The sequence below is a fragment of the Setaria viridis genome, chromosome 6 (assembly GCF_005286985.2).
Source record: "Setaria viridis chromosome 6, Setaria_viridis_v4.0, whole genome shotgun sequence".
Taxonomy (NCBI): Eukaryota; Viridiplantae; Streptophyta; class Magnoliopsida; order Poales; family Poaceae; genus Setaria; species Setaria viridis.
The window spans coordinates 8,399,032-8,424,965 of NC_048268.2; the positions used below are offsets into that span (position 1 = coordinate 8,399,032).

Genomic DNA, 25,934 nt, shown 5'->3' on the forward strand with positions numbered 1-25,934 from the left:
GGGTGTATGGACCATATGGTCGGTCGGCTGTGAGTACGTGTCGATCGTGGTGGTGACGCAGTCATGAGGGGTGAATAAATGGTGGCGCCACCTGCATGCCACCCGTGCACCGGCCGCTCATGCCACGTCGGCGTCGTCGGCGTGCGACAGGGCGGCCATGCGCGGCGCCGGCCGGAAATCAGGGATGCTCGTGCAGCAGTAATTAACTTGAAGAAGCACATGCAGTTGCACATACAGTTAGTCACAGGCTCGAAAGGAAGTGTACTGGCAGGCTACTATTACGCCGATTGTCCTCAGCACGCGCGTCTCCATTTGGGGCCCAGATGGCGGCAGCGCCGGCGAGCATGGCCGCATGGGCGTCTGCCGGTCGGTTTCCATGGCAGGCAGGCTGCTGCGGTTGCACAGGATCAGGCGCACGTCAGGGGGAGTAAAGAGGCGCACGTCCAACAGGAACTGGGGCCAAGGATATGGTAAACAAGATGAACATGCATTTCTTCAGCAAGTCCTGGGCCAAAAACTCATGATTTACTTCATGTAGATTATTGGGTACAAATATGAGATAAAAGCAGGACAATAGTCAGTAAGTGACGAGACAATCAGAATAAAGACTTAAAATTTCGGTATTACTATCGTTATTCTTTCATGTGTAAGCGAATACCTCCTGTTGGATTCAAGAGGGTTACAACAGTATACAGCCCCAAGAGGATTACATGCGTATCGCCAACAATTTCAAGTTTCTTATAGAACCTATCTATCATGTATCCTTGACCTTTTGATGTCTACAGGCAAAATCTGAACCGTCAACGTAAACTGGGCCATAATGGACTAATGGTCACACTAAAAGAATGGTGATGAATCTGCATTGCAAAATGAGACTGCTGTTCAACTCATACTGTATGGTCACTGGAATCCAGTAGCCTGTCTCCTTCCAAAGGCATGTTAGATGACATCTCCATGTTTTGCTTGGCTGACATCTTGTTCCACTCGTTCTCAACTCGGAAGAACACCCATTGCCACCGTCTCAGTATTTCCAGTGCTGCTATGGTGAACACTGTCAGGTAGTTGTGCCGAAGATGCTCTGAGAGCTTGTATGTCCATGTGCATCGCAGAACCAAATTGCTGCCTAACACCCAGTAGAACACCTGTAGAACATGTATAGAAGGACCGATGACCAAGTGTCCAGGGAGTTATGTGAAAGCAAAAAATATGTTTTCAACGCATGTGTATACCCAGTTCTGCCCATAAAGAAGATTAGTCCATGTGCTTGGGTTTCTGAACATGAAAATCCTGGTTAGGATGCTGCAGGGACAGTAAAGCTCATGCTGAATGAATAGCAAAGAGATCATGTAAAGGCGCCACACCTCAAATCCCAATCTCGCTTTATATCCCAGTAGAAGGAATACGGTGAATTTATAACACTAGAGATAAGCCAGAGGGGCCGGTAAAAGCTAAAACACTGCTCAGGAAATACGTGATACTTGAGAGCCGAAAGGAAACTGACTGGAACTGCTGTTGAGTACTTGAGGGCTGGATTTGGGATTAAAAAATGGCGAGTCATGTAACTTACCTGCAAAATAAATTAACAATCAAAGTAGATGCATGATGAGTAAATACCATTCAAGAGACATGTCTTCTCCTTTGTATCCTTGTACTGTGGGAGGCATTGGAAGGAACGGCACAAGTAGGGGAGCACGAGAACAAGAGGAATAGCTATGGAGTGACTGCCACAAATAGAATCTGCTTCAAACCAAGCAATAGTCGCAACCTGCAAAATATTGAAATGGGAAACATTGTAGAAGAATGAGATCCGTTCTCACAATAATCTACAAACTGAGGAGAATATCTACATAGAAAATATCACATTCAAGAAACCAACCTGGCGATCGATTCACCATGCGACAAACTGAGCGCTCCAGATCTGAGAACACCTGTTATGAGGTGAAGCAAATAAAAATGGCAGAAACAACATAGATTAAATACTTATGACTCCAGATCTTGCTTTCTACTCCCTAAGATTAAAAAACAGTATAAATGTGTTCAGGTAGTTCGAAGATAATGTTTGTCCTCCATAAATTTATTAGGCTATGCCAAGATGAGAAACAGAGAATCGTGTGTTAACGACAGTCTGCACCATCCAGCTATCTCAGGAATTAAGTTAATTTGGAAAAAAAAAGACTGTCTGCAACCTATTCTCGATAGACTAGCACATACCTTTGACATGAATGTAAAAATATCGGCCAAAAAGAAGTCAGGGAATGTAATTGCCTGCACACAGGGGGACCATATAAGACCATATCATACTGTATATAGCAAATGTGCTTTGATCCTGTTACCCTCCACAGCAGACCATATCATACTGTATATAGCATAGGAAAAGGTCAATCCTATTGTAACCATTACTTATAAAATGCAACTTACTTGTAAAGGCAGTATTATACGCCACACTGTCCTCAGAAAGTAAAAGCGTGATGATATGTAAAACATATCAAAACGAGAAAAGAGGATCAGAAGAAGGATATAGCATACAAGATAACCTACAGAGAGGCAGAACGATAGTGTCTATTAGTTCACCTTTTCATATTTGAAACGGATGCATGAGTGAGGAATATAGATCAAGATATTCTTGCTTTATTTCAAAATAAATATATAATATGGAGCCATAATTATGTACTTCAGTATTGTGCATGCAATATTAGAGATGTGCCTTAGGCCTGGTTTGGTTACTTTTACTTATTTTTAGCACCCGTCACATCGAATGTTTAGATACTAATTAGGAGTATTAAATGTAGACTATTTACAAAATCCATTACATAAGTGGAGGCTAAACGGCGAGACGAAAGCCTCCACTTATGTAATGGATTTTGTAAATAGTCTACATTTAATACTCCTAATTAGTATCTAAACATTCGATGTGTCACGTGCTTAAAAATAAGCAAGGGAACCAAACGCCCCCTTACAATGGAAGCTACTACCATAGATGTAAAGTAAATACAGTAAAAGTAAAAGTAATTAATACTCGAAACTAGTGTTCAGATATTCTATTACTACGAGATATAGCTTATGAATTGACACTTGTGTTTGGATCCTTGAGCTAAAGTTTAGTTGTAGTCACATCAAATCTTCGAAGGCTAATTAGGAGGACTAAACTTGAGTTAATTATAAAACAAATTACACAAATGGAGGTTAATTCACAAGACGAATCTATTAAGACTAATTAATTCATGATTAGCACATGTTTACTGTAGCATCACATTGTCAAATCATGGACTAATTAGGCTTAATAGATTCGCCTCGCGAATTAGCCTCCATCTGTGCAATTGGTTTTGTAATTAGTCTATGTTTAATACTTCTAATTAGTATCTAAACATTCGATGCGATAGTGGGAACCAAACGGGGAGGAGATTTTTTTTTATCTTCATTGCTATGAATGTGTCAACAATATACTGATAGGCTATACTGAATTTATCCTTACATTCATGATTGTTCTTATGAAATGCTAGTATGGCGGAAGCACTACCGCAAACATAGGCAAAGATAAGCAATAATGCAAAAGGTCTCGTGACCTCAAACAAACAATAAAGGGTAAAGAATTGAATAAATTACTAATAAATGGGCTAGATATTACACTGGTTGAGAGGCTGCAAGAGACACTTCTCCATGTGAGTAAAGATATAGGTAAGCTGTCATGCTTTGTAGGAACAATTAAAGTCAGCCAAGTACCACACTGTCATTGGGAAAACAAAATATACTCCCTCCGTTCTTAAATATACGACACTGTTGACTTTTTTCATTTATTTGACTATTCGTCTTTTCTACAAATATTTTTGCAAATAGATAAACCTACAAGTTAAATTTAAAGATATTTGATAATAGACATAATGATACACATTTTATTTTAGTTAACTAACTCGTTTAATAGATATTGGTAGTTAAAGTTGGAGTAAAAAGTCAACGGCGTTATATATTGAGGGAGTACGAGAGTTACTGTAGCAGAAGAATCTGAACAGTAGTACGCAGGGTTACAGAAGAATAAAAGAACACTGATAAACGTAGAAACAACAAATGCAACTTGCACAAGAAATCTTGGTACAAGAGAATCAGGTTGGAAAGAAGACTGCTCATCTAACAGATTCGGAACATGCAACAAGCACAAGACATACTCAAATAGAATTACCCCAGTGAATCATGTTCATTGAGAAACAACACTGGAAACCATATATAGCATAGGAAAGCAAGATAAACAAGCTTTTTTCATGATGCGAAATGAGACTATAAACTTCGGAAACATGCACACACCAGATGTCTCCACTTTGCATCTCCCAGCGTGCACACTCCACGTCTCTACCTACACACTGGTTGGCTACGTGCGCGCAATCATGCAAATGACATGACATGCTAATAAACATGCAGAGCCAGAGGCCATCGTTTTACTGAAGAACTACTCCGGGTTCCCCCGGCGAGAAGCAACAGCCCTTGAAGGTCTCCATGGCTCGTCTGTAGAGGGACACGTGGGCTTCCACGCTCCCGTCCCCCAGCGGGGACGGCGACAGGATGTAGACGACGCCCTCTGCCGGATAGTACCCGGGCGTGAAGAAGAACTGCCGGCCGCCGCCGAAGTCCACGTCGTAGAACGGGACCCGCAGCAGGCAGTACACCGCGACGTCCGGGCCCAGCACCATGGCCTCCGGGTCCGCCGACGCCGGCACGAGCCCTTCCTCTTCCACGGCGCCCGAGCTCGCGAAGTCGATGAACGACCGGAAGTAGGCGTCGTCGACGCGGGCGACCTCGCCGCGGATGAGCTCCGCGGCGCGGCCGAGGGGTCCCGCCACAAGCTCCCGTGCCGTGGTGGCTGGGTGCGCCCACAGCACGGCGTTGCCCGTGTACCCCTCCGGCACCCGCATCCGCGCCCGCCCGTTCACGGCGAGGTGCAGCGTCGTGGCCCGGCCGCCGTCGAGGCCCCGCACCGCAGTCACGCACCGCCAGAGGTGCGCCGCCAGGCACTGCGTCGTGCTGTAGGGGCGGCCGGGCGCGCCCGCGGTGGCGGACGCCTGGGACTTGAGCTCCGAGAGGAACTCGCGGCTGAAGCGCACCAGCTGTACCACCACCTCATCGTCGTCGTCGTCGTCTCCGGCGCCGGCGCCGCCGTCGCCGCCGCGCATGCGCGCGTTCTTCTTATCCTCGCGTGGTTTCTTGAACTCGGCGCCGCGGTGCTCGAACTCGACCCGCGGCGGGTCGCGGGGCACGAAGAAGGACGTCCGGTCGTGCACCGGGACGGGGTCGATGGCGACGCCGCGGGTGGCCTGGCCCCACGCGACGAGGAACCGGCTGATGGCGAAGCCATCACCGACGGCGTGGTGCATGGCGTGGCCGATGACGAGGGACCCGCACGCGAACCGCGTGACCTGGACCAGCATCAGCTCCTCCCCGGCGCCGCCGGCGCTCGGGTGGAAGCGCCGGACCTCGGGCGTGGGCTGCAGCAGCGGCATGGCGCTCTCGAGCGTGGCGCCGTCGGCCGCCGACGCCTCGACGAACCGGACGCCCGCGTCGTTGAGCAGGATCCCGCGGCGGCCGGTGGCGGGGTCCGCGCAGAGCCGGCCGGCCCACTCGCGGTACTCGGCCAGCGCCCTGGCGAGCCCCGCCTCGAGGGCGGCGGTGGTTGGGGACGGCGGGTGGAAGGCGTGGATGCCGAACATGTAGTCGTCGAAGCTGATCAGATCGAACACGGTGAGCGGGACAACGGTGGCGGCGGCCGGAGCGTCGCCGCCGTCGTAGTCGGGCTTGACGGCCTTGGACGACTGCACGGTGATCTTCATGTGGAAAGCGTGCACGCCGCTGTTGAAAAGCTAGAAGCACAAAAATAAAGACTTCCTCAGTTGCTCGTATCCTCCTAGGTAGGCTCCGGTCGAGCTACTTATAACTGTCAACAATGTTGGGATGCGTGCACGGACGACGGCGGAGGTGCGAATTGTTGACCCGATCGTGCATCCATGAGTTTCCACCCCTTCATGTGATGCCAGAGGTGTGCCATTGCCAAAAACTCTCACTGCAAAGACTGTCGGAGAGCATTTTTCTCGTTAGGGGCTTATCAGGCAAAAACAATCTTGGAAGCACAGTCGAAAAGGAAACACACAGGCAATGCAAGATCTCGGTCTGAAAATACAACTGGTGCAAAAAAAAAAGTAGGAGGCTTATCATAGGACAAAACAGATCCTACTTCGACGGACTGACTGTGTATTTTTGGTGGAACATATAAAAAGAACGAAATAGAACAACGTTCAATCAGGAAAGCAAACCTTTTGAGGATGTGGCATTCCTCGTTAAGGAAGAAGTCGGGTAATATTAGTGGGCAACATAGCAAAACAACCAAGATCGAGATCAGGAAGTGTAGTGGTTTTGCTTTCGTTTCTTTTATTTCTCAATCAATAGGGGGATGACGGTTGCTGTTTCTATCTTGTTTTCTTCTCTTTTCTCTTTTTTCCAGTTATCATTTGCTTAGTTGCCCCCGCTGTAATAAAATTTCGACAAATCTTTGGCCGTCCGTTAAAAAAACAGGAAAACATAAACAATCTTCGAAAAAAAAAGAGAGAAAAATACACGTACGTATGGCTGCCGATGTACATCATGAAGCCGCCATTGCTGAGCTGCTGACTTCGAGGGTGTTGGTGTACACGAAGCCGCTGTTAACGTTGCCGCAAAACCAGCCAGCCACAGTACGCGTCGAAGTCGTGGCTGGCGGGCTGACCTGTACCAAGCTAGGGATGACGACATATCCTCGAGACCTCGAAGCATGCTAGTTTTTGGACTTTGGATGTGTCTGCAAGCGCCGGCGTGTATAGCCATTAGCATGCGCAGAGAGTTAGGCGGCCGCCGTGTGCGGGCGGCGTAGCAGTCCACGGTGCCATCGTCACTCGTCAGTTTTGCCTTTTCTTCTGTTCGAGGAGAAGATATACCTGCATCATATCGTTTGTAATTCTTGGGAGGTAATTCTTCTGATCTTCAATCGTGATTCGTGAATATATGCTACGCAAGTTGGCGGGGTTGGGTTCTGAATCGTTGTTCTTCCAAGACGGTGCAAATTCACGTGGTAAGTGGATTTTGTGAGCATAAGGCAGCTGCCCACCCTATGACGCGGCACACTTTTAGCCATCGGATCGGTACCGAAAGGCTAAGATTGAGCCACATCTGACGATTCGGTACCGATCTGATGGCCGAAAGTGCGAATGGGTAGTTGCTCCTATGTTCACAAAGTATTTAACCAATTTACGTGTATGGTCTCCAATTGAAGTGTGATTACAACTTCAAGCTATTCTTTACCTATGGTATGGTGAAGGCGCACGCTTTATTTTGCTTGCCCAAACAATCAATTGCTTGGGACCAAGATAGCAACCGGAGTGGATCAATCTAACCGAGAAACGAAGAACAAGGAATGCAACTGTTGCAGGTGGGTCTAGAGAAATCAGTATCCAAAGAAACTAGTCCAACAAGGAGCAAATGCAGCATTCTCTTGGCACAACATCTCCCCACTGTAGGCAAAGATTATATCCCGGGCGCTTCTCCCCCCTCTTAATTCAATTTAATCTTGATTGTTCTTCGATTCATTCATGATTCAACGCTGCATTCTCGGTTATGGACCACACTATTATAAGAATTCAGTTTTCAGTTGTTTGAACAAGGTGGAGATATCGCAGCTAATTCCTTGGATCATATAAAAGATTCAAGGTAAGCTTGACTGATGGTGGGCCTTTCGTTTCCACCCAATGCAAAATCAAGCCCACGGGTCTGTTCAGCCCCATGGCAAAACCCTTTTGCTGAGCGATATAAATTGGTTTCGATCTAGGCAACCTACGGCAAGTGGGCCTTCGGAATTCTCCTCCTTTGTGGACTGTGTCATATTGAAAATTCGGCCTCGAATTGACTTTTTTTAGATCTCGGCCTCGAATTGATGACTGTTCTAACTTCTATCCCATTTGATACCTAGTTGGGCTTGAAACAGTTTCCTCCGGGGCCCAGCCAAGCCCATCAAATTCGTACAGAATTAAGGCTCGTCTTTGCCTTTCCAAAAGCTGATTATACTGAATGAATGGCGTTATGGCACGATTTTGGTAAAAGGCTGTATATCTTTCGGATGAACAATCGTTTTATAGGATGACGAAATAAAAAAACATTTTATTTCAGTAAAAAGGTCGTTGGGTGCTGCCAGTCGTTGCAGCCCAAAATGGCTCAGGAAAAGAGCTGAGGCGCTGGCACACGTGCGAGACTGCAACCTACAAAAATTAGAGCACAATTTTCGCCTAAAAACATTTGGAGCACAATTGCACAAAAAACACATATGAAACCAGAGGAGGAAGGAAGCGGTAAAACCCGGAAGTGCAGGGCCGCACCGCAGGGGATGAACCAAAAACCACCACAATCACTGTAGATTTCATTAGTTTGATTTTTTTTACTTACAGTGAACTCAAAAACAGTTTATTAAGGAGCATGTTCCCAAGTCCAATTTGCTAACTGCCTTCTGATTCCATATTCTGGTAACATCACCATCAGTTGTCAGTGCATCACCCTCTAAAACCGATGTGACCATCTGCATAGTTTTGAGTTAGTGGACATGCGTAAATACAAAACATGGAGAAACTCTGGGAGGGTCCAAATGGAAGCCAGAGAGAAACATCGCGGAGACGGCCACATCCTTATATAAGCCAACTCGTTGACCGGAAGTACGTATGCAGTAGTGGTAGGGGTGTAGTGTTTTGTTAATTTGGCCGTCCTAGTTTGAATGAAGATCATTTTGGTATTAAGAAACCGTAACGTATGGATTGAGTATGGGTCCCTCTTGACCGTGTGGCCCTCCACTCTTTGACGGAGTAAACATGCCGCTGTACCACATACGTTTAGAGAGAAGCCCAAAATGGCCATAATTTGATTTTCAAGCAATTGAAATGGTCATATTAGGGATTTTTTCTTCCTAATATAGCAAATTTAGATTTTTGAAAGTTTACTTTCAAAAGTCTTCCGATGTCGATTTTGACCTTCTTAGCATAATGTATTGACTTGCTATAAAATCGGCATCATCTTGAATGCACTTTGAATATGAATACCAAACCTGCTTATTATGCTATGCACCTTTTCTTCGGATACGCGGAGTACTTTGGCGAAGCTGTTTAATCTGAACATAGTGAATAGATTGAATCGTTGGGGAGCAAGCGGATTTGCAACGAGAATTTTGTTGTCTTAACACGTTCATCTCAGCCGCCCTGTGGGGCATATGGAAACAGAGGAATTTTTGCTCTGTTTCTCAAAATGGAGCGTATCACAGCTTACATACTGCTTGGCCCGTTGGCCGCGCAAGGCACTTGGAGAAGATGGTCGGATACTAATTCAGATGGTACGTACGTTTCAGTGAGTACGAATACGGATTCGAATATTCTCAAATGTGAATACAAAATAGATAGTTCACATTCAAATATTATTTAATGTGAGTGATAACAATTAGCAAGTATCCATTTATTTTAACAATTTGGAAGAATGAAATTACCATGAAATCTACAAGGTATAACATATTTAGACCAATAGACCAAGAGAACCGCACAAAAATAATGTATTTAATTTAATATAAATAATTGAAAGTATATTAAATAAAAATATAAAGTATTTTTACAATAATAAAATAAATTATCTCCAAATAATTCACAACAATAAATATATTTATCAATGTCTACATTCATTTCATATACAAATCCGATTTTGGATATAGAGATAGACGTAGATATGGATTTGGATAGTTCCGGTTATACAAGAGTAAATTGGCGATCTGACATGTAGTTGGGACCGGCGTTTAAGTGGCTGCGGATATGGTGCGCGTTGATGACCTTACCCTTGAGGTGCGAATAACGTTGGCAATTTGAAATAAAGGCAGCGGCGGAATTCCCTATCGTTTTTTTTCTTTAAATGGGTCGCTGAATTCTGATCAAATAGGAGAATGCCAGCCATGATTCATTGCCTTGACCATACGGATGAAGATCATATAATTAGTAAAATATTTGTATTTATACATAAAAGACACTATCGGATGCTTAGATATCCTAGAGAAATCCAAAAAAAGAAATTAGACGAAATGCGGGGAGGTATGCGTGCCACTCGCACATCACTACCGCTCCTCCCCTGTTTTCACATGACGTGGCCGCAACGCCGCCTGTGCCCTCGAACCACTACGACGACCACGGCCGCGGTGGGGCCGAGGGCCCCGCTCCCCCAACCTTTTTATTCGGCCCCACCTGTCAGCGGGCGTCCCTAGGTGCTCAGTCAGCACCCAGCGCCGCCGCCGCCGCCGCCGAGCACGCCTCTGCCCTTGGCTTATTTGGCTTCTTCCTTCCCTCTGATGGCGGCCAACTACGGGAAGGCGCCCCTCTCCCTCTCTCTCGTCTCGCTCTTCTAAATTGGGTTGGGTTGGCTCGCCTCTCTCTCCTCACCGAGGACGCAGGAGGGAGGGAGAGCGAGAAGGGAGGCAGGCCCCGCCGCGACGGAGAAGGTTCGGATATTTCCCTCCCTCCTTTTCCGCTCCTACTCTCTCGAGTTCCTCGGCGAGTGCCTGTCGCTGGAGATCGACGATGTACGGTCGTGCGGGCGGGCACTGTTCTCTCTCTAGCTGCCGATCATTCCCTCCCTCGCGCTGAATTTGCCTCGCCGAACCCGTCAGCCCATCCATCTGTGCTCGTTTCGGAGGGAGGGGTCGGGAGCCGATTGATTGATAAGATGGTGGGTTTCAAGGAGGGCCAATGCGGATGCCTCTATCTGTCGTATACCAATTGGACTTGGCGAAGCGGCCAAATCGGCTTCGGCCTCCGCGCGCGTGTTCTCATATTCCCTTGATTAGTTGAACGACGAGGAGTTTCCTTTGTTTTCTGCGATCGGTTCGTGTCGATCGACGGGAACGGAATTGTTTGGTTGCCCTCTTCTCCTTGTTCCTGTCGAGCGGGCGATTCCTGGAGGATTGCTTGACGCCAAAACAGCGGCGGGCATTTCGATCGATCAGTCCTTTTTTTTCCCTCGCCATCGCCTCTTTATTATCTCTTTGGTTTCGTTTTTTCCCGTCCCAGCCGGCCACATAAATTGTTTGTCGCCTGGCAATAGCAATCGCTATAGGAGGCGACGGCCGATCCTCCGTGTTTCCTTGGATGCGGGAATAACAGGTGATCATTTCTATTGATGCCTTGGAATTCCCTGGATATTGTCGGATGAATAATTCCAGAATTATGGGGGTTATTCGTTTAATCTCCATTAATTTCCTGTTGCAAACACCCTTTGGCCCTCCTTGGAACCTAGGATCTCCCTGCTTTTCTTCTATTCTTTAATTTAACCTTTACATAATCCTGCATTTCTCTATTAGTTTATTATTATTATTGGTCTCTGGCAGTGCCGAGATATAAGGTATCATATATCTTTTGGGAATCTGGATACATCAACTACTTTACGGATCACGTCTCAATCGTTGATCCACAGTGGCTTGGCGTGCTGGTGGGGGTATAAGTGGATTCACCTTTCAGCAAAAGGCAATAGTGTCAGCTAGAAAGGGCAGGAGGGGAACCAGGCTACCAGTAACTTTATTTCTGGTGGTTTTTCATCCTCTCATAAGCTTTACGGTTGTAGGAAGCACCTCAGTACCTAATTCACATGTAGAGTTTTCATAGGATATACCTAACTGAAGATAGTTTATGACAATGGAGTTGATTAGGCTAGATTGCCCAATTGTATGCGTGTAGACGTCAACGTCATTCTGGTTGTGCTGGTTCAGTTTTGTCAGTATGCTATTCTTGCAAGCTAAATTCAGCAAGTACTGGTCAATGGTTGCTAGCTTGTATGTTTCATCTCCTATATATGTGACCCCTGACCTCTGCTCTTTGATACCTTGGTTCCGATGAGGGAAATACCTTGTTTCATCTAGTCATTTATTCTTCCTGCTAATGCTGGCAAGTTTTGGACACAAAAGTAGCACTGGTCAGATACTTCTGAGTTCCGAATTATGTAGGTTTTGGAATATCCCTTTACCATCCTGGTTGGTTATACATCATTTGCACATCTTATGTGTGCCTATTAGGTTCAGACTCAAATTGTTCACGAACTTATTTCACATGAACAGGCAAGGTGCTTGATTTCAGTATGCTGATAGTGTGTGTAGTCTCAATGTGCCATTCTCTTGTCCCCTGTAATTAATTTGTTTAAAACATTTTTGTGTCATCAATTAAATTGAATTATGACCTTGCTGACTTGAAATGTTCAACTTTCACTAATTCAATCTGCCTCTTATTTCAGTTGAATATCTGATATGGATGAAGCAATGGGAAGGCGAACAGTCAGTGGCCTTCTTGTCACCAGAGGAGGCTCAATTCTTCTCTTCAGGGAGGAAAGCCCGCGCCACAAGTCCACTGCATGTTGTACACGCCTTGGATGCAGCAGTAAGCTTTTCCCGAGCAAAGACAGGAAGATGCGCAAGACATCGAAGGAGACAACAACTTCTCAGATATCACAAGAGTTGAGGAAATCCAACAGGATGTCCCCTCAAGGAAGTATTTCTTATGATAGAAGCTCCTGCAGGAATGCAACAAGTACTTTTGATGAGACTGACAGCAGACCAAGAAGAAAAGAAAATGCCGGACGTGATCTACTAGCCCGATTAAAAGAAAGGGTCAATTCATCAAGGAAGCACTCATTGAGTGGAGGTAGTAGTCCTTGCCTATCATCACAACATACATCCAACTCTGGCTCCACAAGCAGTAGCCGATCAATTTCAAGATCGATATGTCGGCAAGCTTCGAGAATGAGAAAGGATGAAGCTGTTAGGACCCATAGAGCCAGAGATAGCAGTGGAAGAACTAGGGAAGATGTGCTGACAAGAAACTCCAACCAAGATCCTTCAGGCAGGTTTCTTTCTCGAAGCTTGCTCAGACACAGGAGTGGACTTCGGAGAGGTCCAATATCTTCATTGGAGGACAGTTTGGATAGTTCCAATGACTGGCGTTTTGATATGGATGAAAGTGAAGAGGTACATCTTCTTATACATATCACCATAAACATTGTTAATTATCCACCCGTTTCAGATATAACTGCATCAGAAATGCAGCCGTTCTGCATTTACTCAAATGATTAGCAGGGGCCGCATGTGTGGTGGTGTGGTGTCTAGTAACCTAATGTACTCTTTGCTCAAATTTTGACTTTAATGGTATGCAACTACTACACTGTCCATCAGTAAATTTCGTCATTACTGTTTCAAAGACCCCTCTGCCATTTTCATACACTCAACCTGTCTGTATAGGAAATATTTCGGACTATTCTGATTGAAGTGATCCCTTGAGTTAGTACCTTGGTTGTCAGTGTTGTCTTTTAATCTTTCATTGAGTAATGTGAATGTGACGATGGCAGAGGCAACTCGTATTGCCAGTAATGTTGTCAGTGTGTTCTTAGGAAATGACATTACGCCTTGCAGGTTGAAGATTACTATGTCTTCAATGATCGGCATAGGGGAATGAGAATGGACATTGATGACATGTCTTATGAGGTACATCTATTCTTCAGCCTGACACTGTTTTACTGAAGCCCATCCATATTTATGTTATAAAAAAAATTCTCAAACATATTTTGTTTGGAATGCTGGCATTATGAACATGAATATGCTATGCTATAGGAATTGCTTGCTCTTGGGGAGAGAATCGGTACTGTAAGCACCGGCCTTTCAGATGGTGCACTTTCTGAGTGTTTGAAGAGAAGTTTCTATGTGCCCACAGATTCAACAAGCCATGAGGATGGTGATCTCAAATGCATCATATGTCAGGTACGTTCATATATTGTTATGGTATGATCTAATTACTCTCCACGTTCCTTACTGTAACCATTTGTTCAAAAATACATCTTAACTATTTTCATACTAAGTTCTATACTCCTAGCATTGATTGATAGATATAAATTATCAAAGTACAATGTTAATGTACTATCTAAGTAGCATTAGGTGCCTTGGAGCCTATTCAGGTCTTACCCATTTGGATTTCAGAAAGAATCACTCTAGTTGGGCATTCATAATGATAATAATAAAGTGAAAACACAATTGAGCACAGGATAAGTTTTCAGTGAGTGAAATTATCTTTATGTTCTACTGGCATACAATGAAGACTATCAGGCTACCAACTGGCAGCTTTCTATCGGTTTACCACCAGCTACAGAAACAAAAAGGATTCCTTTTTTTTTAGAAAAAAGTTTATTTTTGCATGATATCAAGAAAGTACTAAGGATCACCTTACCAAAATTAGGAGTGAAAACCAGCTACCATGAGGTAGCCTGCTGCAGCTTGTTATTGTTACCAAAATTCCTTGAGCACAGCATACTTCGGGTTTACAAGAGACACATTCTACATAAGTGGTGTCTTATTTTTGTTCCTTTTGATGTCATTTTCCAGGAGGAGTACTTTTCTGGTGTGGAGGTGGCCAAGATGGCATGCAAGCACTATTATCATGTCACTTGCATCCAACAGTGGCTTCGGCAAAAGAACTGGTGCCCAATCTGTAAATCGGTCGCTTCTGCTGTCAGCACATAGTGTTTTGTTCAGAAACAAAGAAACATATAGATTTATTATATTGGCATAGGACTACACTACATTTTTGTTTTAGACTACACTGCATTTTTGTTTTAGAATGAATTATTCATTTCAATCCCAAACTGCACTTCATCTCATTCAATTCACACCCCACAGCCAAAGCAAGCTAAATGAAGCAGGGAAATTATTCTCAGTTTTGATACTGAAGAACTGAAGTCTGTTGAACTCGGTTTTTTTCCATCTTGTATAGAAACAAGAACGCTTCACTATCAGTGCAATTTCTGTCAGCCATTTTGCATGTTTTATTATGGCTTCTATGATGATTTTTCTTCTTAATGTTAATTTGCAAATGCGGAGTACATATTTCTTTCTTTTAGAAAAAAATAACTAAATAGTTAGTATTTGAACCATAAGGCCATTCATATTGAGCAGTTTCATCTTGCCGTTTCCAAAAGTGTCGCATCATCTAGAGATGTTTGAGTTGACGACTGAAACAAGGCCTCCAATGCACAATTTCATTTCGTGGTTTGATAGGGTAGCCATACCAGGTGCATGGGAATGGATGCAATCACTGAATCACATAAGATGAAACTCTATCTCCTAATGTCTCTAAATGTCCGTTTCATTTGGTTTCATATGGTTTCATACTCTAGAAAACAGTGCACACCCAGTTTTATTCTGGATGATGATGGTTTCATACTCTAGAAAACAGTGCACACCCAGTTTTATTCTGAATGATGAGTGTAGGATCTAGCAGGTGAATAAGTGGGTTCAACTAAATTTCACAACACCAAATAAATTTAATTAGCAACACAAAAGAAATCCTAATTCTACTTTCCTTCTAACTAGGTGAGGGTTTGTAACTTAGGGTGACAAGATACAATTCAATCTTTAAGAATGTAATTGCTCAAAGTAAATTGCAACAATGAAATTGAGGTAAAGAAATAACCGAAAGCAAAAGATGAATTTACATTCACCTTAAACTTACCTTACATGTGGGACCCGGTTGCGGTAAAGACTTCTCATTCAATCGGTAACAGGTTTGACACATGGGAGGAGCACGTTTTCCTTTTTATTTACCACCCTATTTATGAGCTTAAATTTACATGTGGGACCCTGATTGGTTTCTGACATTTTCGTGGACCTTATATCGTCAAAAAACCACCATGTAATAGTGAGTGACGTTTCTTTTTAGCTTAGGTGACAACTTTTATGACGTTCTGTAACTTTATCACTAAATTTGATTGGATGTAAAATTTTATGACGTTTTCAGCTAGAAACGTCATAAATCTATTATCACATGTAGTGAATGCTAAACCGGATTATTAGCAATCTTCATAGCACTTTCATTATCACATAAGAGAGGAACTTCCTTGAATTCCACACCTTGAGCACAACAACTACCCGTTTTGGCGGTGGAAAGAGCCGCCACTGGATGTGCTCTTTCTATCAACCTTGCAACCGTATAATCGGAATCTGAATAACCAATTAATTCAAATTGAGCACTATTTGGATACCAAAGACCAATATTTGGAGAAAACTTCAAATATCTTAAGATACACTTAACACTAGTCAAATGACATTCTTTAGCTGCAGCTTGAAATCTTGCACACATGCACACACAAAACACGATATTGGGCCTAGACGCGGAAAGATAGAGAAAGCTATCAATCATGAACCTATAGAGTTTTAAGTCTACTAGTTTACCTCCCTCATCAAGATCACAATGCCCATTTGTAGCCGTTGGCATCTTGATTGGTTTTGCATCTTCCCTGCCAAATTTCTTCAATAAATCCTTCACAAATTCAGATTGGCAAACAAATGTGCCTTCCCTCAATTGCTTGATTTGAAGACGAAGAAAGAAGCTCAATTCACCAATGATAGATATTTCAAATTCTCTAGACATCATGTCACCAAATTCCTCACAAAAGGTTTATTAGTAGACCCAAAAATGATATCATCAACATAAATTTGATAAATGAAGAGATCTTTGCTTATCTTCTTAGCAAACAATGTAGTGTTAACTTTCCCAATTTTGAATCCCTTAGAAACGAGAAAGTCTCCAAGTCTCTCATACCATGCTTGAGGGGCTTGCTTTAGGCCATAGAGAGCTCTTATACACATGATTAGGCTTCTTAGGATCTTCAAAATTGGGAGGTTGTTCAACATACACCAGTTCACTAATTCTACCATTCAAGAAAGCACATTTAATATTCATTTGATATAGTTTTATGTTATGTGAGCATGCATAAGCTAACAACATTCTTATAGCTTCTAATCTAGCAACGGGAGCAAAAGTTTCACCAAAATCCAAACATTCAACTTGAGCATAGACTTGTGCAACAAATCTTACGATGTTTCTCACAACAATAACATCTTCATTTTGCTTATTGACCGATACCAAGATTAGGGATATCCTAAGCCATCGGCAAGCCTAAAACAAAGAAGGGATTAGAAGGCGAGGCTGATTGGGCTGAGCGAGAGGTTGCCACCATCGCCCGAGGCCAAGGCCCAGGAATCAAGGAAGATAAGCCATTAGACCGGCCAAGGGGCCACGCAAGGGTCTAGGCATAATGATGGGTCAGGCCTATCATGTAGCTAGACTTGCTCGATGTGACAACTACAGCCAAGCCCGCGTGGGCCAAGGTGAGGAAAACACAGGGCGATCAGTCGGGCGCACCGGCATCCGTGCCTTGAAGGGTGAGACAACCACCCCAGGACAAAGGCTCCCAGTTGGGAATGGCATTGTGGCTCTGTTCCGGATCAGTGCTTGGTCAGGGGCGCTCGATTCGCCATCATGACGGTATCAGGTGAAGTGACCGGGGCAGACGCTGCCCCCCAGATGCGGATAGAGGCCAGGTTCAGCGACCGAGGCAACCGGGAGAGTGGGCTCTGGATGAAGATTTTGACGGATATGAAGCGTAAAAGTAGCCCCGACTGAGGGATGGGCCTCGTGGCTGCTGATCAGAGGAAAGCGCTTGACTGAATGAACTTCCTACAACGACTTACTGTGTAACCCTCCCCATGAGTCGTGTATATAAGGGCATCGGGGGACGAGAAAGGGATTGGACCCCAGTAGAACACACTCACATACGCACACACCGTTAGTAACCTCCTAATACAAACTTGAGCTCTCGAGCTCAGGAATAAAGAACTCGCATCATGAACTGGACGTGGGGCTAATTGCCTGAACCAGTATAAATCTCCTGCGTCTCGCAAGCTAACACATTCGAGGATTCACGCGGCAAATCTTCACTAGTTGACGCTACTAAACGTCGACTGTTGGCACGCCAGGTAGGGGCCTGTTGCGTGATCATCATCCTTCTTCGGATGGCTTTCCCCCTCACCCACGACGGCTGCACCTTCGTCCCTGGGAGCAGCACCACTTTGGGAGCTTGGACTTCATCGCCATTGCCATGGGCGACCTCCAGCTCATCACGCCGCCCGCGCAGGGACAGGTGCTACGCTTCGTAGCCTCAGCTTTGTCACCAATGCAAATGGCGACCTAGAGCTTGGTGACCCATTGACCCCGCGCATCGTTGACGAGAACGCCATGGCTGATGACGCCCTCCTCGACACCGAAGCAGACGTGATCTCTTGTCGCAACAACGGCTACCTTGGGCCGAACCCACACCAGGAGGAGATTGAGACCATGCTCTACATGCTGGTGAACATCTGCTCCCAGCTGACGGCGGGAGGCTCGGAGCAGGCGGAGGAACGTAACCACGAGTCTGCGATCGGCTTCCCCGTCGGATTGAAGAACATAGGCTAGGCGTACTCGCGGAAGCTGCGAGAAGCCATCATCCATGTTCCACGCATCCCCATCTTTGTCGGCATGATGGACTATGCCCCAGCGTCCGTCCATGACCTCCTCAACAACAACGCTAGCGACGGTTTGAGTTCAGAACCGGGGCCCTACGGTAGTGAGCACCCGTCATGGGAGTGTAACATGGCGGACCTCACGAACACCCCCATCATCGAGGAAGCCACCACACACACCCAACCTGATCAGCAAACGGTGGAGCAACGTGAGGCCTACGCTCAAGAATGGGTGGAGTGCCTGAAAGCACGACGTGCGGAACTTGAAGCGGAGCGGCAGCAGCTGGAACGGGAAGAAGCATAGCTGGAACCCCAGCGATGGCATGGGCCCGTGCTGGGCAGGTCCACCACGAGATCGTTCAGGGAGCCGAGGACATGCCCCGCTTCACACAGGCAAATCAGAACGTGGCCGCCGTAGTCATGATCCTCCGCTCCATTCCTGAACTGGCCGACCTAGCGGCCAGGCAGATCCATCGCAACCTGCGGGTGCTCTTGGAGGCAGCAGCCATGCAACGGCCAAAAGCTCCCACACAAGATGACATGAAGCATCAGGAAGCAGGTGGAGCTCTGCTAGCTTCCGGGATGACGAGGCCTCTACCGGTCAGGCACCTCTCGATGCCCGGGAAGAGCAACCATGCCCCGGCTTCAAGCCATCAACCCCGGCTGCGTCAATAGTTGACCGAATGGGCAAGAAGAGGGACGCGTGCGACACAATCAACGCCTGACAAAGCGCCACCAAGGAGCTCGAGGTCGCCCAGAAGGAGAAAGGATGCCGTGCGACTGGCGAGCTCAGAGCCCTAGCTCCAATGGGCCTGAGCCTCGAGCCTTCAAACGGAGAATCCACAACGCGCCTTTCCCCCGCACTTCTAACCACCGACGCATGTCGCCAAATACACTGGGGATACTAATCTTGGGGTATGGCTCGAGGATTACCGACTGGCTTGTCAGGTGGGAGGGGCTGAAGATGAATACTTCATCATCCAGTACCTCCCTCTTTGTCTAGCAGACTCCCCCAGGGCCTAGCTCGAGTACCTACCCCACGGCCGAAGGACTGAGCCAACTTGAAGGACATCTTCATCAGCAACTTCCAGGGCACATACACTCGCCCCGGGAACTCGTGGGACTTGAAAAGTTGTAGGCAGAAGTTGGGCGAAACCCTCCAAGACTACATCCGACGATTCTCGAAACAATGCATCTCCAGCACAACCTACCAGTCCCTAGTGCTCAAGCTGGATGCTCAAAGCCATGAACCACCAAGGAGTTGTTGGACATCACCACCAACTGCGCCTCAGGGGAGGAAGCCGTGGACGCGGTGTTCGAGTGTAGCAAAGGGAAGGTGAAAAGAGAGGAGGACGAGGTTATGACTTCCCACGGGCGCATGAAGAAGAAGAACAAGCCGCGACGAGAAGGCGAGCTTGTCGCAGCGGCGGAACGGTCGGAGAAGAGGGGCGGGAAGCCCCCAACTGACCACTTCGAGAAGATGCTCGAGGGATCGTGCCCTAACCATGCGTTCCCGGCCTAGCGGTAGAACTGGAGAGAAAATTAGGGGGAGGGGGGCAGACAAACATTCGCCGGTTCAATAATTTGGTAATTTACCCCAATTATTCAAGCATACAATAGCTAGCCATGACTATAGTAGTTAATTATGCAACGACAATACACAAAAGCAAAGTTTGCAAAAGTGATCAATATATCTCACTCATTTCAATTTCACTGCACGTTTCTTCACCATATTGAAATCATCAATAATCGAATCTGTCGTGACCTTCATTGCAATCTCTCTCTCTCTCAATATAGAGTACCAAGTAATTTCTTAAAAATCCATCTTCCATTTTGTTTCGTAGCCTAGTCTTATTAAGTAACATTGCAGAAAATGCGCGCTCTGTAGTTGCAGTTGGAACTGGTAAAGTAAGAACAAGGCAAATCATTTATGGTTAAGAAACTAAGTACCAATAATATAAAATAAGAACGTATCTGTCAATCAAATGATAATCATCCACTTTTTTAGTTTCTACAGTCGATGACAAAGATCAGCTACACTTGTCAAATTTTGAAACTTTGGATTGGTAGGTACATCAAGCTCATAGTGACATAGTTGACATCTCAAATTAGCTATGTCTTGTCCTAAAAAGTCAGCAGGATAGAACTTTGAAGATAGAGTGCACAGTTTATCAATGTTGAATGAACTGAATGAATCACTTGGATCCAAAGATGTACACAAAATGAGAAGCTCTGTTGCTTGTTCACTGAATCTGCTATTCAACTCTTGTGCTTGTTGATCTATTGCAACAGTAAAGATATCATATCTATAGTGATGCTCAACTGTAGTCTCATTGGATGCCCGAGATCTAATGAAATTCGCATATAAGCCTTTCATATCTGGAACAACAATCCCTTGTTTCATACAAAAATATGTCACATCACTAATAAGCTTGCTCCAACCTTGATCTCTTAACTCCTGAATCAATATTTTTGTGGTAGCTACACCATCCATAGCATTCACAATATCCTGTGACTTGTGCTGCAACTTTTTGCAAAGGAGGTCTGTGTTCCCATGATTTGTTTCATAACATGCAAAATGAATACAAAGTGAAATGTCATCATCAATGTAACAGCACCAGCAGCCTTCCCTCTAACTGAAGACTTAGTCCCTGGACCTTTTGTATTAGCAATATCCTTGAGCACTAAATATGTAGGTTAGTACAACCTTAAAAGGCTGCGAACAGAGTCATAATGGGAGCTCCACCTAGTATCACCTGCCCTCTTCAAAGTTCCAATTTGGTTAGCTCCCTTCCAGTTTCAAGCTCACCAAGATCAATAAGATTTTCCATTTCGGCTACTTGATGGGCATGCAGGTCATGATTTCTCTTACTAGAAGACACAAAATTGTTGACAACAAAACTAAGATGATCAAAAAAATTAGAAACCTCTGGCACTTCCTTAAATTAGCAATAAGAGCTAATTGTAATTGATGAGCCAAACAATGGACATAATACGCATAAGGACACTCTGCAACAAATTTTGCTTGTAGCCCATTCCACTCTCCACGCATGTTACTAGCGCCATCATACCCTTGTCCCCGAATATTTTGGACATCCAATTTGTGGCTAGATAACAAAGAGCATAACTCTTTTTGAGTGTTGTAGATGATGTATCATGAACATGAGCAATATCAAGAAAGCGTTCTCAAATGAAACCCTCTTTATCAACAAAATGAACAAGTGTCATTTGTTCTCTAGATGATTCATCTCTAGATTCATCAACAATCAAGCAAAATTTTGCATCACCAATCTCATCACGAATTAACTTTTGGGTTTTAGAAGCCATAATATCAAGGATTTCTTTCTGAATTAGTGGTGAGGTATACTTTGCATTACCTGGAGCATTACCCGGAACAACTGACTTGACTTCATCATCATATTCAGCTAGAAGTTTTACCATCTTAAGAAAATTGCCTTGGTTCTTTGAATCCTTAGATTCATCATGTCCACGAAAGGTGCAAGCTTGGAATGCTAACCACCGGACAGTGTCAATTGTTACTCTTAGTCAAAGCCTATTCCGCTTGACATCTTCAGTTGATCGCTTCACCACCACCCTTTTAAGCTGCCCAGCAGGTTGACTCTTCAAATTATTATAGCATGTAACATTCTAACTATGAGCAGGCTTACTATCTTGTCCCATGTGAGATAAGAATGCACAGTTCTTTCCTTTCACTTTTTTCCAAAGAATTGAAACCCTTCACTATAAACACATCTGATCCTGCCTTTCCAGTGGGTTTCTTAGAAAATAAATAGCAAGGAAAGCAAAATGCCGCATCTTTTGCAGGTGAGTATTCTAACCAAGGAAAGTCTTGGAACCAATGAGATTGAAAGCAACGTGGATGAGACTCGGGACCAGAATATGGGTACTTATCCTTGATAAACTGGAATGGGCTATGCATGATATATATTCTGCGAGCTTGATCTTGTTCATCAATAGGATATTTCCAAATTTGACAACGTAAACCAGGATCACATTCTACAATCAGAACACTAGAATCTGAATTTAATCTCTGAACTTTGGGTGGAGTAGGAGCTGGAGCTTCTTCTAATTCAATTTCATCTAACTGAGGATTTTGATCAACCATGTCATTATCATCTTGCTCTTGCCCTTCCACAGATGCCTTCTGGTAGTAAGAAAATAGTGTCTTCCTTTAAGATTTTGCCTTTGTTTCCTACAAGAATTTTGTCTAATTTCATCAGAAAATCATATGCTATTATGAGACAAGAAATAAAATTGGAAATAGTTTGGGGATGCCTGTCTGCCCGCCGTCGTTGTTGCCCACCATTGCGGGCTCGCGGTCACGCCGACGGCCCCGGTCACCACTCACCAGTCACCTGCTTGGCTTTGGCTGCTTGCCGTCGCCCGTCGCATCGCCGTCGGGCGTCGGCCTCGCGCCCTCAACGTCGGCGTCACTGCGTAGGTGTGGGCGAACAGATTGAAACGAAACGTCGTGACTCACGAGCGTCAGGGCGAGGCTGCTGTAACCTGATTAGTGATTAGCGGCTGATTACGTGCGTTCTATTTGTGTTGGACTGTTGGCCTTTGTGGCTTGTTGGACTGTTGCCTGTTGGCCTTCGTGCAAGCTGCGCCCTGGGGCATGCTGACTGCTGTGCGTTGGCCTTTGGGCTGGGTGCTGGGCTGACAAACATACAGGGGTATTAGTAATTTTTTTGTTGGGTGCTGGGCTGACAAACGAGAAAGGGATTGGACCCCACTAAAGCACACCCACATGTGCACGTACCATTTGTAATCCCCTACTATAAACTTAAGCTCTCAAGCCCGGGTTTAAAGAACTCGCATCACAAACTGAACGTAGGGCGAATTGCTTGAACCAGCTTAAATCTCCCGCATCTCACAAGCTAACCCATCCGAGGATTCACGTGGTAAATCTTCACTAGTTGACGCTACTAAATGTCGACACTTATTCCAGAAGACCCATTTTGTACCAATAACATTGTAATTTTTGGGCCTTTCAACTAATTCCAAAACTTGATTTCGGGTAAAATTATTCAATTTTTCATGCATAGCATTCATCCAATATAGATCTTGTAGTGCTTCATCTACACGATTAGGTTCAGGAGAAGATAGAAAACAATAATGTTCACAAAAACAAGCAACACAAGATTGTGTTTGAACAACCTTACTATAATGTCATCCACAATTTGATCAATGTGGTGATCATTGGCAACACCATGATGAATTCTTAGTTGAACAACCGACTCTTGAGTTGATATAGATGGTGGAGTAGTATATATAAGCCAATTGATCACTTTCTTGAGAAGCATCATCATTGCTTGCTTCACCAATTTCTTGATCTTGATCATTAGTAGTGGAAGTAGATGGGTTCACTCTATAGAAATAGATGGACCATCATCCTCATCTTCTTCCCTTGGTTTGATATCACCAATATATATAGTCTTGATTGCCTGGCTCAAACCTTCACTTCTCACATCATCCAAATTTTCTTTCTCTTCTTAAGAACCATTGGTTTCATCAAATTCAACATCATAGGATTCCTCAACAAACTCTTTTGACTTGTTGTATACTCTATAAGCCTTGCTACATGATGAATACCCAAGAAGAAATCTTTCATCACACTCAAGTCAAAAAATGCTCAGGTCTTCTCTCAGGGCACCCATCTCTGATTCTTGTTCAGAAATCTTTTGCCAAAGTGGTGCCCCCCTGTTTCTCAGTCTCAAGATGAGCGTGGATTTGTTCTACCTGCAGTACAATACCAACCCTGGACCTTTTCTTTGAGGGTGGATGAATGCCAACAACCTCCCAAAATGTCCTAGCTTAGACAACTTTAGAAACTGTTCAGCAACAGTCTTTGCTTGGCTGTCTTCAGGATGGGCGACGATTTGTTCCATCCGAGCCTAATAAAAGAAAGCAAAAGAGAAGGTCTCACAAAAGTACTCGTAAATGTTTCAAGTGTCATTGTTGCAAAAAAGAATGCAAAGGAAATAAGGACTTACAATGGCAGCCTTTACAGGAGCGGTGAAGCCATTTTTGGTGCAATGGAAGTTTTTGAAAAAAATATATGGCAGTTGGCTCTCCTTCAACATGCTTCTCCCTCAAATATGATGTGAAAATAGGCATAAACAATTAACTTCGAACAAGGAGCATGAGCAGGTACATCAAAGTACCTAGTACAAGCATGATTTGTTTAGTTGCCTACCACAAGATGTACCTATGCAACGTAGCTTCTATAACTTTTGTGATGAGGAAATCTAATTTTCCAACGATTCCTTTGGTTTTTACTACACTTCTCTTGTACAATGTACACTTGTTGGCGCTAGAAATCACTGATCGAATTCCCAGCGTCGGACACACGACCCGGGAGAATCTGCTTAACTCCTGTTCGGGTGATCGCCCTGGTGCAGTTCGCGCGGCGTGCCAGCCAATCTGACCTGTTGATTGGCAAGGAAATAAACGTGTCAGTTCCCAGAGGTTGCGATCGGCTAAGATTTCGATCTTGAGAAAGCTTATCAGCGAATCGGCCGATTTGCAATAATAAGGAAATTGGCTATGATGCAACCGATTACCAGGCAACGTTTATGAAGAAAACTACTAGAGTAATCTAAACAATGCTACAGTAGCAACACTAGGAACAGATCTAATCGGCTGTGCATGAAATAGGTAGATTAAACAGCAAAGTACAAGAAAAGCCGAAAGTATCGATTCCTAGCTGGATAACTGGTGATAAAACTAGAACAACAGGTAAAACCTAGAATTCTAGTAAGTATCGATAACTGGTGAATAAATCTAAATGAAACGACAGCGATGCGCCCGAAGTTAAAGCTTAGAAATTACTCGATAAACGGAACTTACAAGATCGGCCGGAGGTCAAGTTGATGCAGCCCCACCAACCCGTACGAACTCGTGAAAAAGGAGAAAAAGTGTTGGCGAAGTCGCCTGCTTGAAAGTAAGTACGAGGAAAAATTAGTTTGTTGTATTGAGTTGATTATGATTACAGATCTACAAGGGTGGCTATTTATAGCCCCGTACAAATGACTTCTTATCCGACTAGAACTCTATCCCTAAGTTTAAACAGAAAATGAATATTTACAAGTACGATTCGTACTATTTTCACGCCTTCATGGGCTGACCTCTTCTTCATCTTCATAATCTTTTTTAAGCCCACATCGGCCCAACTATTCCAACTTCTTAATCGGCCGATCACCACTTTGGCAAGGGGGCAACCGATCAGGACCCATACGTCGAGGGCTCAGACTCATCCCGACCCTGGGGACTAAGGTCGGACGAGGCGGAGATCCTCCCTTGGAGGGTCGGGCGCGTCCGATCCCAAACCCCAGGGGTCGGGCGAGGCGGAGATCCTCCCTTGGAGGGTCGGGCGCATCCGATCCCAAACCCCAGGGGTCGGGCGAGGCGGAGATCCTCCCTTGGAGGGTCGGGCACGTCCGATCCCAAGCCTTAGGGGTCGGGCGAGGCGGACATCCTCCCTTGGAGGGTCGGGCGTGTCCGATCCCAAACCTCA

At 44.8% G+C, this 25,934-nt stretch overlaps 2 protein-coding genes and 1 pseudogene across 3 annotated transcripts; 1 reads left to right on the forward strand and 2 right to left on the reverse strand.

Annotated features, from left to right (window-relative positions):
- Positions 1-887: 887 nt before the first annotated feature.
- LOC117861729 (uncharacterized) lies at positions 888-4,423 on the reverse strand (annotated as a pseudogene).
- LOC117859575 (agmatine coumaroyltransferase-2) lies at positions 4,051-5,964 on the reverse strand. Its single transcript, XM_034742705.2, has one exon. The coding sequence runs from the start codon at positions 5,811-5,813 to the stop codon at positions 4,428-4,430; it is 1,386 nt and encodes a 461-aa protein (XP_034598596.1). The 5' UTR covers positions 5,814-5,964; the 3' UTR covers positions 4,051-4,427.
- Positions 5,965-10,292: 4,328 nt separating this feature from the next.
- LOC117859906 (uncharacterized) lies at positions 10,293-14,866 on the forward strand. Of its 2 annotated transcripts, none has more exons than XM_034743099.2 (5): positions 10,293-10,522; positions 12,304-13,033; positions 13,475-13,546; positions 13,673-13,819; positions 14,438-14,866. In XM_034743099.2, the coding sequence occupies exons 2-5, from the start codon at positions 12,317-12,319 to the stop codon at positions 14,573-14,575; spliced, it is 1,074 nt and encodes a 357-aa protein (XP_034598990.1). In that variant the 5' UTR covers positions 10,293-10,522; positions 12,304-12,316; the 3' UTR covers positions 14,576-14,866. The 2 variants fall into 2 exon arrangements, with proteins under 2 accessions (XP_034598990.1, XP_034598992.1); XM_034743101.2 differs by lacking the exon at positions 10,293-10,522 and adding an exon at positions 11,613-12,015.
- The last annotated feature ends 11,068 nt before the right edge of the window (positions 14,867-25,934 follow it).

Coding starts and splice junctions, on each gene's coding strand:
- LOC117859575 (XM_034742705.2), bottom strand. CDS start 5,813: ATGAAGATCACCGTGCAGTCGTCCAAGGCCGTCAAGCCCGACTACGAC.
- LOC117859906 (XM_034743099.2), top strand. CDS start 12,317: ATGGATGAAGCAATGGGAAGGCGAACAGTCAGTGGCCTTCTTGTCACC. Junction 13,034..13,474: donor ATATGGATGAAAGTGAAGAG/GTACATCTTCTT, acceptor TACGCCTTGCAG/GTTGAAGATTACTATGTCTT. Junction 13,547..13,672: donor TTGATGACATGTCTTATGAG/GTACATCTATTC, acceptor GCTATGCTATAG/GAATTGCTTGCTCTTGGGGA.